The sequence below is a fragment of the Gavialis gangeticus genome, unplaced genomic scaffold (assembly GCF_001723915.1).
Source record: "Gavialis gangeticus isolate Ggan-Ray unplaced genomic scaffold, GavGan_comp1, whole genome shotgun sequence".
Classification (NCBI taxonomy): Eukaryota; Metazoa; Chordata; order Crocodylia; family Gavialidae; genus Gavialis; species Gavialis gangeticus.
In genome coordinates this window covers 3761560-3776527 of record NW_017728964.1, presented here as the reverse complement: position 1 = coordinate 3776527, position 14968 = coordinate 3761560, and the positions used below count along the sequence as shown (strand labels likewise).

General features: G+C 43.7%; 1 protein-coding gene across 2 annotated transcripts in view; it reads left to right on the top strand.

Annotated features, from left to right (window-relative positions):
• The window catches only part of PIK3R5 (phosphoinositide-3-kinase regulatory subunit 5), a 122058-nt gene that overhangs the window by 85566 nt on the left and 21524 nt on the right, over positions 1-14968 (top strand). Inside the window, exons 4-9 of one of the 2 annotated variants that reach the window (XM_019502082.1) lie at positions 5279-5347; positions 6279-6417; positions 10439-10508; positions 12547-12721; positions 13434-13587; positions 14202-14288. In XM_019502082.1, the coding sequence (XP_019357627.1) occupies positions 5279-5347; positions 6279-6417; positions 10439-10508; positions 12547-12721; positions 13434-13587; positions 14202-14288 (694 nt within the window). The remainder of the gene's footprint in view (positions 1-5278; positions 5348-6278; positions 6418-10438; positions 10509-12546; positions 12722-13433; positions 13588-14201; positions 14289-14968) is intronic. The other variant, XM_019502090.1, reaches the window with a different exon arrangement.

Below are 14968 nucleotides of genomic sequence, written 5' to 3'. Positions count from 1 at the left end.
TCTGGTCCCAAGATGGCAAACAGGGGGGCGGGGTGGGGCTACCCTTGCAGCACTCAACAACTCACCAAAACTCATTAAGTACCACTCCAGCCAAAATAATTGACTGGCTCTAATGTAGAGGGGTCTCCAGGGCATCTAACTGTTGTCCAGGCATTGCTACTCCTAGATCATCCCAAACCAGAGCTTATCCAATCTCTTCTTGAAAACCTTTAATGAAGGAGATGCCACAGCTTCCTTAGGCAGTCTATGCCACTGCCTCACTGTTCTAACAGTGAATAAGTCTTTCCTGATAGGCAAGCCAACCCTACTTTGCTGCAACTTCAAGCCACTGCTCTGCCTTCTATTCTCTGAAATGAGGAAGAAAAGATGTCCTCCCACCTCTTTATAGCGGCCTTTCAGATATTTGGATCCCTGAGTGTGCTTGACACCTAACACAATAAGAGCCCTGCCCACCAACAGTACCTGTAAGAATCTGAAGTTTAGGGGGTGAGAGGATTTTTCAGCATTGGTGTGTAACCAGTTGCTGTGTTGGTGCTTGGTTATTTCACAGTGCATTTGTTAGGGAAATGCCTTCCAAAGTAGGCTTGGTACACCATCTAGCCTCCATTCAGAAGACATTAGCTCCTACAGATTATTGCTCAGATGGGAAAGAAAAATTATTAGTAGACCTTTGGGCAAATATCTGTTGTTAGGAGCATGATTCTGTAGTATATTGGTATCATCGCTTGTGATTAAGCCACAGTGATGGGTAGTGCCAAACAACAGCAGTGATCCCTGTGATGGCAAGTTCAATTTAAAAAATAGTTCCCTGCTAATAAATTTGTGCTCCTCTTGTGCTCATTGTTTATGAATGTTCTTTTCAAATAGATTTGCTGCTAGAAGGGTTCAGAAAAAGCAGTGAATTTTTAAGTGAATAATGGAGAATAGTTACAAAATTCCTAAATGTGAATATTTATACCTGACACCTGATTTTTAGAATTAAGAACATCCAGTCGTGAAACATCAAAATTCACTAATGGCTTGAATTCCAAATATAAAGTATTTGTTATAAAGTGTTATGAAGCCGATGAACAGTCTATAAGTGGTGTGCATTTCAGACAAGGACAACATTAAATCTGATCTAAGAATTACTGGTGAATATTGCTTGGCAAGTAATTTTCAATAGCAAATTCAAGAACATTGTAATTTCTTTAACAGATAACTTTCAAACAGGAATATGCTGTGTCAGTCAAATTAATAAACATGAGTTATATGCCTGTTGCTCTGTCTGAATTGTACAGAGCAGTTCAAAATGTCATGTTCCTTTAACAAGACCTAGCATAGGCACGCATGGATAGGGCTTTGGTACATGGGAAAACTGTTTCCTCCTTCCCTTAAAGTGCTTACAACTGAATCCATCTCCTTTCTTTCTCCTGGGGAAGTCTTTAAAATGCTGGACTCCTGTGACCAGTGAAAGAAAAACTGCCATTAAGCATGCAAGATTTCTGTTCAGTTGGCTGCATTGTCTTGTAGCACCTGAGCTAGTTAAATCTGTTTTAACGTCCTCTAAATTGCATCTGATTTGCTGTCTGTTGCCCCCATTCCAGACTGGGATGGAGGGGCTACACCTTCAACTCCAGTTTGGAAAGGTGTCAGCTTCTGTGTCTGAAGCAATTTGAGTTTTGCAATGTTGTTTAGGTATTTTTAGGGTTCCAGAAACACATGACACAAGCACCTCATTCTGGCAGCAGGTTGGTTGGACTTGGGCCATCCCTTTATAGAGCAGCTCCTTGGATCTTGATTCCTTCTGCTGTGTGGGAACTGCAGAGAAAAGGGATGTGGAGCTACACTGGGAAGGAGAATGAACCTGAACATCTGCACTTTGAATAGCACTGCAAGATACAAGGGAGATTTCCTACTTCCTGAAGTCCTGTTATGTGCATGACCTCTGTTCCACAATAGCAACCAGCCTCCTGTCCAGGGAGCAGCCTGTATTCCAGTCTCATTATCCATTGTGTGCTGCCTATTGTGAGGGGAAAGCCAGGAAGGGAGATCCTAGCTATTAGATTCTAGGAGCCCCTGGTATACATGTGTCATGGGACAGAGCTCCAGTCTGCCTGGTAGCCTAGGATTTACGAGGCTGGGCTTCCTGAGGACCCCTCTTGTTTAAGCATTTTTGCTTGTCCAATTCAAAAGAAATGGATGGCTTCCTGTTATTTTAACAGAAGCTTTGCTGTGACTATTCTGAGCTTGCTGTGTAACTAGAAATAGGTTTGGACCTATGAACAATAAACTGTAATAAACAGCAGGTTGCTAAGATTTGATATATCAAATGAAGCCTGGGAAGTGAGACATCTGGGGTGCTGATCATTAACCAGCAACATTTTCACCCTGTGATGTGAAAGCTGATGGCATCACAAATTAAGTAGGGTTAAGGCAGGACATGGATGGAAGACTTCCAAGGAATATCTAGGGACACAGGAAGTGATGGTGTTGACCTCTGAGTACAGATGAGCACTTAATTCACAGCAAAAACATTGCCAAATCTCTCTCTTATCAAGAATTTTACAATGTTTGATGTTTTTCTTAAAGCCCCAAATCATGGACTCTAGGGCTGTGCGAAACGAGCCCTATTTGATTCCAATTCGGGCCGAATCGGGGACAGTGATTCAGTCCGCTGATTTGGATCACTGTCCCTGATTCGATTTGGCCGAATCTGAATCTGAAGATTTGATGCTGATTCTGAGAGTCAGCGATTCGGACACAGGCACAACTTAAAAAGTTTTTTTCTACATACCTTGAGGTAGCAGCGCAGCTTGTAATTGGTGCGGTGCTGGGGTGCATGGAGCATCCCACAACAGCATGGGGGGGGCTCCCCAGCATGCTCGGCAATGAACCCGGAAGTATTTTCAGTCCACTTCTGGGTCTGCCAGGGAGAGTGCCGTGCCCCCCCCCCACCTCTCCAGCCCAACAATTGGCCGCAGGGGGAACCCAGGTGCCCTCCAGACCTAGGAGGCACCAGTCACTGAGTTAGGGGGGCGCAGGGCCCCCCACCCCCCTGCATGCTCCCTGGCAGACCCAGAAGTGGACAGGAAGTGCTTCTGGTCCACTTCCAGGTCTGCTGCCAAGTGCGCTGGGGCCCACCCCGCCCCCCATGCTCCTGGGGGACACTTCATCTGCCCCAGCACTGCACCGTTCAGAGCCCCTGCTACCCAGAGATATGTAGAAAAAACAGTTAAAGCTGTGTCCGTGTCCGAATTGCCGAATCTCTCCGAATCGATTCAGATGGTTCTGAATTGATTCAGAGAGATTAAAGGGTCCTCTGATTCGATTTGGATTTAGAGATTCGGCCACCAAACCGGGCCAAATCTCCGCTGAATTGAATCAGGGTTCAAAGCTTCACACAGCCCTAATGGACTCATGTGATTTAGGTAAAAATCTCAACTTTTTGTTTTTTTGGGGGGGGGGGGGGAATTTGTATCCCGTGGATAAAGACAAAACCTTCAAACTGTGATTCCCTGGGGAACAGTCCTCATGCACAACTACCAGGCATAATGCCCTAAACATCAAAAGCACCCTTTAACTTGTACAGGTAAAGCAGGGGGACAAGGGCACCATTAGTGTCCTGCCACTGTAGGGACAAGTAGTAATTTATTAAAATACTCAAGACATTGAAGAAAGAGGACAACATCTCCCACTCCAAAGGAAGGCAAAAACTCCTACAGTCCATTCCAATGTGACCATAAAATTCCTTCCTCATACAAATGAACCTGAGAAGAGGAGACAGACCCTTTAGCCAGGAACCTCTGAGGTTTTTTTTTAGGTCCCAACAGAAGGATCACATATCTCAGTCCAAATCTTCAGTCTTGGCTATGGTCAACACCAAATGCTTCTAAGGAAGGGGGAAAAAATAGAATGGATGCAACAGGAGTGGGGACATTCCTTCCTGGCCCTATACGGCAGCCAACAAAGTCCAGAAGCATGGCATAACCAGGCGCCCTCCACTTTGCATCGCAACCTGGGGCTGCAACCACAACTCTACACATGACTAGAGAACCTGAACTCCCTTTTCTATCAATCTATCCCCTCCATAAATTTAACCAAGATATTTTCATCTTGTTTCATAACCAAGCTGGTTGTGGAGTTCTGCTTATTCTCCTGCTGCTGAGCATGGTCCTGTCCAATTTCTGCCTGCTCTGGGCTGCAGAGTTCTTCTAAGTGCTTTGTGTAGGGCGTTCTCCTGGGGTTCCAACTGTTGCACTTCACAACCTATTCCAGGCACTTCTGCTCCTAAATCATCCCTGACCAATGCTTATCTAACCTTTCCTTGAAAACCTCCAATGAAAGAGATTCCACAACTTCTAGGCAATTTATCCTTCCCCTGAATTACGCTGCTGCTTCTGGTACCTTTCCCTTTGAATTGGTTTCCCTGTGGGTGGAGAGTTTGTTTACCATCCCACATGGAAACTAGTTTCTCTCTCTTCTTTCCCCTGCTCTTCCACTGGAAAGTGCCTGGAAGCAGTTTGACTTGAATCTGTGCCCCTTGGGTGCTGCATAGGGTAGTGAAGTCCAATCAGTTCATTGTCTGAAAAGTGAAAATAAGAAAGATCCTGCCAAATTTGTGGCTCTAAATTTACAGAGTGGATTAAGTTGTCTCACACAAAGGTGATCTTCAGTTCAGAACCAGTGTTCTTCTAGGGAGTTAGGGTTTAGCAGTTATTTTTCCACAAGATATTGTGCCATGCTATTTCCCTGTGTAAACAAACGTTGATACCATTGCATGGGGAAGTGGGTGAGACCCTTAGATAAATCTGACCATTGGATGGTTTCTTACAAGTTTCCATCTCCCAACATAAGCACTGCCATAGGTCCTTCTCGTTCAGTGTCTGTCACACAGCAGCAGAGAGTGGATGCTGAAAGGGGTGGGGAGTCAACAGAGTATAACCAAGGTTTTTTTCCACTGTTCCTCTTTCACTTGCAGCCTCCAGCATTTAAGGTCTAGGAAGTTCTGATTCAGAGGCTGCGTCCTTAACTCCCACGCTCAGTAGCTACTGATACCCCTTTCCTCCAAGAATTTGTACAGTCTCTTTTTGAATCTGGCTAAACTGTCAACTTCTGCAACATCTGGTGGCAGAGTTCCACACTGTAATTATATGCCATGTGAAAAAGACCTTCCTTTTGTTAGTTTTAAACTTAGTACCTGTTAGTTTTATTATGTAAAATGAACTGGTGGCATTTAGGTATTCCAGTAAACAAGTAACACAGCTGACCCTTTTTTGTTTTCATGTATATCCTGCAGGTCCAAGATGATTGTGACTATGACCTCCTCACTCCATTGGCTCTGCTCTTCTACTCTGCTGTCCTGTGTGTAAGTTCCAAAGTGTTTAATCTTTAGCGTCCAGGGCTGTGCTGAGAGCTGGAACACTACCCAGTACATCATGTTGTTGTACAGATCCACTGAATATCCTCATCTAAAAGGCTTAGTTCCGGTAATCTCAGTTTAAAGACAGAGAGGATCTGAAAACAGGTAACGTTTATCAGAGGCTTGGAGAAACTGCTGTATGACTGGAGATGAGAAGAGTTGACACATGTGTTTAACTTTAAAGATGAGATGAGATGAGGACGAACATGAAGGAAGTATATAAGATAATGCATATACAGAGAAGGTAAATCATCCACTCCCATTCCTCAGAATAGAAAGTCAAAGGGAACTTTTAATGAAACTGAGATGATGTTTGGAAATGTACAAAAGATTTCTTTCAATACAAAGCAGTCATCCTGTGGAAATCATTGTTGAAAGATCTTAAAGCAACCAAGAGGTGAGAAAGATTCATAAAAGGATTAGGCATCTGTGGTTTCATGGTTGCTTAGAATGCGTCTTTATGAGAGAGAGAAACGTTGCTGCTTTGGGGCATTAGGCATTAGCTGATGGAGGCTGAGGAGAAGCAGCCTTGCTGTGTAGGGTTTTCCAAGGTCTGAAGTGTCCAGTTTTGACCACTGTCACAGATGGGATACTGGAAAAGATGGGCTGCTGGTCTGAGCCACCTGTTTTCCCTTCATGTTAGAATCATAGGGTTGGAAGGGACCTCAAGGGTCATACTAATGGTCTGCATGGCATCATCTTTTCCTTTTGCTTTCAAGCAGCTCGGTCTGATGCTTCATTGTTGAGTCTTGAAGTGTGGGTTGGAATCCATGAAGATCTGGGTCTGTCTGAGTGGTTTGGGTATGCAAGGCTTCAGGACTGCATTCACAGGCCAATTCTAAATGTAAACCTTCTTCCATTTATGTCTTCCTTGTAGACTCCTCACTTTCCCTTAGACTCCGACCTTCTTCGCAAAGCCATTAGCATCTACCACAACTTCCTTACCTGGCCTGTGCCATATTGCGACATCTTCCGGGAGCTTCTGACCTTCATCAGTGATGAACTCAAGGCCCCAGGTAGGAACCCAAATTATCCATCGTTTTACAGAGTCATTAGTCATTTAGTCCTTTGTGGTCTTGCAGATAGCTAACTGGGGACACATGACACATGGAGTCAAATAGTTTGATTGTCCTTCTCTACTGCCCGGAAGTACACGCTCCTGTGGCCCAGTGTACCAGTTCTTTCGGTAATGCAACAAACTGTGGGACCATTTCTTATCATTTGCTCTGTGTTCTATGACATTTGTAAATCAGCATTTGGTTGGGGACCATTGTCAGCTAGGAGGAGCTGTAGCTGAGACCATGGAGCTGCTTCGGCTGGTTACCCAACATAGATTGGATGCCAGCTCTCTTCCAAATGGTGAGAAGCTACATTTGACAGGGTTAGGTTTTCAGTGGTCTGTGTATGAATCTAGCACTGTATCAAACTAAAATGGGAGTGTCCATGAGAGTGATAAATTCAGTCAGACATTCTGATCATTATGGGTTAAAGACATAAACATTTCCACTGTAGCCCCTTTGTTCTGGCAGTATCTTTTGCATGGTAAAGCAGCTTTAGTTGCTTCCTGTTGCTGTTCCACCTCACCCTTAACTATGCTTTCGGAACACAGTGGCATAATTAGGTGATAACAGTGAATCCATTCATTGAAAATTTAGGCTTTGAGTGTGCTGCTGTATAAATATTTTCATATAGTTCATTAAAAGTCCTAGCCACTTCTTGGTGGCTAAGCTGTGGTTACCTCGTAATGGGACTTCGGGTACAGTCATGTATTCCTCATAATTAAGATGTGCTGGTGGCTCAGTATTCCTTATTAAACAGGCATTCCAATTAAGAGAAGAGGCCATTACAAAATAGTAAATGTTAGGAAAAGATGCAGAGAATGATTATTTTAAGTACAGCACTAGAATATGTTTTAGAATTTAACACCTGGTGAATCACCACTTAACCCCTGGGTACTATTTAACAACTGATGCATTATTGGCATGGATTAGATTAGTTGTAAACCGAGTTAGGTGGCACAGCATTTAAAACTGTTGGCAGGTGAGATGCTGTTTCAAGGCTTGTGGCATCATTCGCCTAGCTGATTTATTAGGGGAGACAGAGCCCTAGAGAAGGGCACAGAGATCCTAAACCAATCTGGTAGGACAGAGGAGGGATTGCTTCATGCTGCTTAACCAAGATGTTAGCCAGGGATTCAGTTTATGCTGGTGGCAGCGAATGCCAGCAACTGCAGATTACCTGGCAGAGTGTTGACAAAAATTCCTTTAGCCTTTGCGGAGGCGTTAAGTGGTGATTTAACCAGGGATTAAATACGAGTAAAATTTTAGAGCTACCAGAAATGGGATTGGATGGAAGATGTTTTCAAGAGAAGCAAAAGAATGAAAAACATTATATCTGCTCTCATACAAGTAACCAGAAATATAGAAAGAGGTTGGTTACCTTTGGATTTTCCTGCACTGCTGTCAATTCTCAGCAAGGTAAATAAGCATGCGCTGAGCTCCACGCTGCTCTGACTACACTGCTACTGGTATCTAAGCTGTGGGTTAAAGATTGTTTGGGTAGCTCTCCAGTATACCACAGTCATTTCTGGCTCATCTCCATGGGTCCCCTCTGCAGCTGACTGCACCACTTCCCACGCTGCCTTTAATGGCCTTGTAAGAACCAAACCTGACAGACTGGGTTGCACTGACCATGAAACCTGTGAATCTCCACGATGAGTGCTGCTCCCATAAAAACATGCAGTGAGAATTCAGTAGGAGTTGAGAACAGTGAAGATAAGAAAAAAGCACGAGGCTGGGAAACTATTAGCCGGGAAACAACACAGACCAAAAGGAAAGGCTGGTATGACACAGGAGCAGTGAAGTGATACTCATTAGGTAACTCATTGCTGGGCACTTATCCAGGATACTTACCTGTTTTATTGCAGGGGCCAGCATGCATTGGAAATGCTTCTGCTTTCTGGTTAACAGCCAGCATTGGCTGTGGGCTACACTTCCCCATCGGGAGATTGTATTGTGATCTCCACTTGCAGTGGCACAACCCCTGACCCTAACTGGCCACTCTAGCGATGGGGGGGTAGGTGGAGGGCTAGGCCCCGATAAACATTTCAGGCCAGCCTAGCATAGCTGGGTGGTCAGTGGTAGGGGGGCATGTTGGGATGAGCAGCCGTGCTGGTCAGACTGAGGCCCCAGCTTCAAGGCTGCAACCTGACAGGTTTGCTGTGATGACAACCCTAGTTTCTTTCCTTTGTGGAGCCTCTCATCCATCCTTCACTGTAGCCCCTTTCCCCCTTCCAGCCAGAGTTGCAGATACGCTTACAGTGAGCAACTGTGAAGTAAGGTTCAATCTGGGAGGCTCCAATACAATTGGTTTTCAGACCTGAGCCCTGGGGTCTGATGCACTGAACAGCCACAGTACTGCAGGTGAATGCAGCTGAGCAGGGTAGAGAGAGGTGGGCTGGAAACAAGCCCCGGTTTTGTCTCGGTCCTAATAAGAGCCTGATGTTTAAACTAGGCTGGTTGACCTCTGTCCTCTCTTGGCTCAGCTGTGGCCCTGCACCGAAACAAGCCAATTAATCTTCTATACAACAGGGAGCTGTGATTGTGCCTGTAATGCAGGTGGAGCCCTTGAAGGGTGAAACAGCCTGGTGGTCCTGTAGATGGTTGGAGTCCATTAACTTCCTAGAGTTAGCTAGAATCATCTGTGTGTTCAATCATTACTATTATACCAGTTTACAAACTTGGAATTTCTGAGTGCCATTTCACCAGTCAGATACAGGAAGCCTACTTTAAACATACCTGCAGCATGCTGGTAATAAATGCCCAGGAGCCTTTAATTAATCTCTAGGAGACTTAATTATATCTTGCTGTCATCACTATGATACAGGTGCACAAGAATTACTTGGCTCATGTCCCCAAGGCAAATGGTGGTTTTCTGCATCCAGCAAAGAAGCATGCAGCTTGTCAGCCATAGAGAAAGACAGCATGCTGTTGACACATGCTAGTGGGTGCTAACTGTAAGCCAAAAGGACTCCCATATGGGGTGAGAACCTGTAACATATCCATGGCACTTCCAGTCCTTGGCCCTTCTGCTTTCATTTGGCACCGGTATGAGTGGCAGCTCTGTGAATACAATGCTTGTCTGCTGGAAATCCAGCCAAGACCTGATAGACTTGTTCTATAAACTCCCTGACTTATAATGAGGTTAAGGCAAAGCCTTATTGAGCTAAGAGGTAAATATTTAACTAAGTCAAAGCTGCTGTCAGTATTTGCCAACAATTCCTTAAACTGTGGTATTGTCTGAAATCTGGGATCAATGCGTTTTGTTCTGCAAAGCAAGGTTGCTTGCATTAAACTGTGTGCAAAAGTATCAGCCTAGAATTGTACAGGTTGCCCATGAAATGACAGAAGGCACTACTTGCCCCTGGGACAGTGCTGCTAGGCCTTAAACAGGAGCGTGAACTGTGATGTGATTGCCTTTGATAGCAGAGATCCCTCAGAATCTCACCCCAGCACATCTCACTTTCCTCTCGCCTCTCCCATGATTGTCACAAAGTGTGATCCTCCCATTATAGAAGTGCTCACCCCATCACTCCAGTCCTTAGATTATATTTTCCATATCCTTTTCTAGTCCTGACCACCCCTTCACTTCCCTCTCCATAGCTATTGCATGCTGAAGATGTCACCTCTACTGTGACATCTTTTGTTTCACCATAAACCTCTGCCTCCTCTTCCCTTCACCGTACAGTCTGCTGTCTGGAGGGTTGTGTGAGTCTGTACACAAGTTATCTGTTAAAGATTTGTCTACACCAGGACTTGAAGGAGCAATGTTAACACATGTGATAGCTCCTTGATCTGATTTTTTAATGCAGCTAAGGAATCTTAAATGGATGCCAGGCTTCTAGCCTAATCTTTTGACTTGACCAGTTTGGCACTATGTAATAAAACAAAGCTATATATGATTGGGGCCAAGAGAATCCTGCTGTGCGTGCGGTAAGAGTTGCTGCTGTTTTTTAAATGCCCCTCTTCTTCTTCACAGGTATTTCATACCAGAGGCTGGTGCGAACAGAGCAGGGACTGTTCGTGAAGAACTACCAAAACTCCACCATGTAAGTGCAGTTGAGGGAAAAGGAACAGAGATTTGCAGGGCCTTGAAATTAATGTTCATGACTCTCTCCAAATACATGACACGTTCCAGAGTACCCTTTGTTCTCCATGCAGTAGCAGCTGTAGTGACTAGAGGTGTGTGGCTTTGTAGAGGGGGAGGAATAGGAAAACAACACCAAGCTGAAGATTAAGAAGAATAAAATTAAAAATGTAATGTTTCCATAGTGGTTATTCTGGGTCCCTAACCATTCTCTGTGTTAGTACATGCTTGCTGTGATGCTGTATTCCCTTAGCTGATCAGTTCCTGTACAGAGAATTGCCTTGGCTGATCTCTGTTCATGAGAGAGAATGGATGCTTTGAGATACCTGTTAGAAAGGAAAAAGAGGGTATTGAAGGCAGGAAAGAACTGAGTCCATCCCTAGAAGAAGGTTTCAATAGGGTTTAAACCTGGTCAGTAAAAACCCAGTTTTTATACAAGGAAACAGAGTGGCAGGAGGTTCTGAATGTGAATGAGGTTGGAGGAATGTTATCTGAGCTTCAGTCCCTTCCTCCTGGTGCTATTGCCCTCATTTGTAAATATGAAAATCATAACACAGAGCTGCCCTCACCCTGGTTAGCCATTAGTCACAGCCCTTTGCTGGCAGGTGTGGCAGCTCTCCTGTCCCTGCTCTGCACATTTTTCAGATAGGGTGTGTCTAAATACAAAACTCTGTATTGCATTAACCTTGCTGGTGCAGTTATAGCAGTACATGTCCCTCCTTGACTGGATGCAATTATAACATGGCAAAGGTGCTTATACCAGTACTCCTGTATGGGAAAGAGAATAAAACAGATTGGCACCTTTATGTTGGTACAACTGCAGGCACTCTAGGAACTTCACTAGGCTATCTAATTAACAAACATCCCCCCCACACACAAAAACGAGCACTTGACGTATAACTTAGCTGTACCAGTGTAAGAAATGTGTATAAACAAAGACCCAGGTTTATAAAGAACCTGCAGCCATTGCCTGAGGCTCTGGATGCATTAGCCTCCAATTCTGAAAACTTCGACTTAAAGTAAGTCACATTCATTTTAATGGGACTGTTCAGCTCCATAAAGTTAAACACCTGCTTTAAGTGCTTTTCTGAACCAGTGTGGAGCCCAGTTTCAAGTTCAGGGGGCTTCCTCTTAGATCACCCTCCCCCAGACATTTAAGGAAGCTCTAAGTTACACTACAGGGGGAAGCATATTTCCCGACTCATTAAAATGGCCATAGCAGTGTCTGCATAACAGAGTTCCCAATTTGGATTTGGCAACATAAATTTCGTGTTCCCAGTCGAACCTGTGCACCAGAAAAATGTCTTGTCTAGGCACAGTCTGCAGCTTGTGTTGAAAGGAAGCTGAGGAGCAAGAATTCTCTGGGTTAGGAAGGGAAGTTGCACGGCACTTGCCTTGTCTCTGCTTGAGGTTAAGAGAGTGGAATTAATTGGTATGTGACATCTCTGACTATACAGAAGTGTGCAGAACAAAAGAAAGCCCATACTGCTTTATGTGAGTGGTAAAGGGGCACCATGAGGATTGCCCTTCACCCATGCATGGTGTTTTTATAATATGGAAGGCTATTGCCATCTAGCGGGTGTCTTATTAAATAGTCTCAGGGGTATAGGTTGTAGCTATGTTGGTCCAAGGGCATAGGCAGACAAGGTTCTTTGGGTATATCTGATAGTTGGAGAAATTCTTCTTAGCACGCTTTCGGGCACAAACATCCTTTGTCAGGCTGAGGAAGTCTGCAGATGGTCTCTGCTGTTCCTGGATGGAGTGGTAAAGCAGCCAGAGGCCAGTCTATTATTAAATAGTCTGGAACTTATCAAATGTTGCAAAAATCTGCCCAATTTTCCTCCCTGCCCATATCTTGTGAGCAATACGAGTACTAGGTAACATGACTGTTAGTGTAATGCTCTAACTGGGGCCCATTCTGGAAGGTGCCATTTAATCTCCATGGTAGTGAGAGTTCACTTTCTATCAGATTCACTTACCACCATTTCCTTTATCCTCAGAACGGTGCTGCTGCTGAACCCCTCCGAAATTCAGAGCGACTTCCTGTCCATTGCTGAGAAGCTGAGTGGCACCGAGCAGCCGCAGCACAGCACTGTTGTCACATTAATTGAACACATCTATCAGGCCAACTTTGGAAATCAGTATGACTTAAGCAGCTTATGTCAAGTACTGAAGGTAGAGTGCGGCTTGTACTGAGGCCCAGCAGTTCTGTCCCTGTCTTGCGGGGTGAAGCTTCTGCAGGCTAATAGTTGTCAGCCTTGCTCTAGAGGCAGCTGTATTTCCATAGTGGAGTAGTGCTCTTCTGGGGAGTGAAATTTGCTGAGTGAATGTAAATTGTCTTATGAACTGTAAGGTGGAATGAGATCTCAAAGCTGTTCAGTTCAGAAACTGCTACTTATTCTAGTTGCTTTAAAAGCCATCTTTGAATAGCACTGCCTAAATTATTTCTTAATTAAAGGAACTCTTTGTTGAAAAATGGGTTTTGACCATTTGAACATAGAAAAAAAATCTCATGCAATTTTTTTTCCTTTGGAAAGGAATCATAAAATTAAATACTTCCAAGAAGTATCTTGTAAGTTTTTGTTTGCAAGAATAGGAAAGGATATTCCAGTTTTTCTCACTATTTTACTACTCTTTCCCTCGCTCCCCTCATAAACTGAAAGAAGTTTGGGAAAGCAAAGGAAAACTCAACATTTGAAATGGAATGAAAATTTTCATTTTAGTTAACTTTTTTTTTTAACGTGACTGTCTTGTTTAATTTGGAGAGGAGGCACTATGGAAATTCACTCATCTCTGGCTAGAAGTCTTCCTAAAATAATTGCATTAGCTTCTGAGAGAGAGATGCATAGCTGGTTGCCTCAGTCTCTCTCTTCTCTTCTTTCTTTAGTCAAAGACCTTAGAAGTGCTCTTAGACATCTATTCTAGCATCACAGACGCCCTGGAGCTGGCAGCTGTTACTAGCGACCCTGCCACAGCCAGAGAACAGCTGAAGTTCACGCTACAGGACATTGGGACAAGAGCAAGCTTTCCTAAAATCACAGGTATAAGCACAAATTAATTTGGGCTCATCTCTTCGGTGTTCCACTTGTCAGTCTTTAATTCAGATTGTACATATAAGTTAACATCTCTATTTTGAGTGTGTTAGGAGCAAATGCTCTGAAGTGTGAAATCCTGCATTGCATTACATTTCAAAAGTAGAAGGAAAATGCAAACACCTTCAGGTTCACATCCCAACCTCATGATGAATCAGTTATTGGATTTTTTTTTCTTGCTGGCTGCTTTTTCTTCCCCAGAATCTCAGCTTTCATTTTAAAGGAATTCAGTCTGCAGCTTTTTTGGTTAAGAACGCATTCAAATTATAAAATTATTGCAACAATAGCATTGCTTGAACCTGCAAAGAGTTTGAAACTATAGCTCTGAGTGATGTGATAATAGTAATTTGGTGATGTGTTAATAGTAATTTTAAATGTCACTGCCCATAATTTTCTCGCTACTACCCACAGCAATAGAAAAAAGTATAGCTATATTGCCTATGCAATCTCCTGTGAGCAGCAGCTCATTGTAATATCAGGAGTGCGTGCAACTCGTGTTGTTAATGGGTCTGGGAGATTACCATCTGAGTTTGAGCTAACTTTTCTCTTGCTTTCTTTTTCCACAGCGTTAGCCCAGTCATATAAACCCCACACAATTCCAATCCCTGTTGCTCGATGTTATGCTTACAGCTGGGATAAGGATAATTTTGGTAAGATTAAAAATAAGGCACAACTGAGTGTCAGTTTTATTCAGGAAGAAATACCATAATCCTTGGGTTCACTTATGCTAAAGTACATTATGGGCTTCCTGTTGAACAGTGGGCCATTTTCAGTAGTTTCAGAGCATCTCAGATTCAATAGACACTCAAGCCCCAATCTCATTGACAAGTACAGTAGGACCCAGCATCTTCCCAGTGTTAGGTTCCTAACCCCCATGCAAATATAAGTGTTTGTGAAGTATCCAGGGATGTACATAGCTTCAGCAAGCAGTTGTATTGAACCACTGAGGTGCTCCAGCTGTTTCCTGTGGCTTTTATTTCAAAGGGTGCTTCTTTTCCAGTCAGTTGCACAGGACTGCTGATGAGCTCCACCTGAATGGAGAAAAGGTGCCCTTTCAAGTAGAAGTGAAAATAAAGAGCTGAGTAACTCATCCTTAATTTGGCCACCTGCTGCAAATCAACTGGGTTGTGAAACATGCAGATATGAATGATCCAGGTTTCACTGAACACACTTAAACTTTAAGCATGTTGAAATCTGGTATAACTTGCATGCTTACAGATGAGCACGTGTATTAGTATGCACAGGTTTGTTCTGTACAGACATGGTAAATTCCTGCCTTTCTGGAATGTCAGTAGGGTGCACCAGCCTTTTTTTTTTTTTTTTTTTTTTT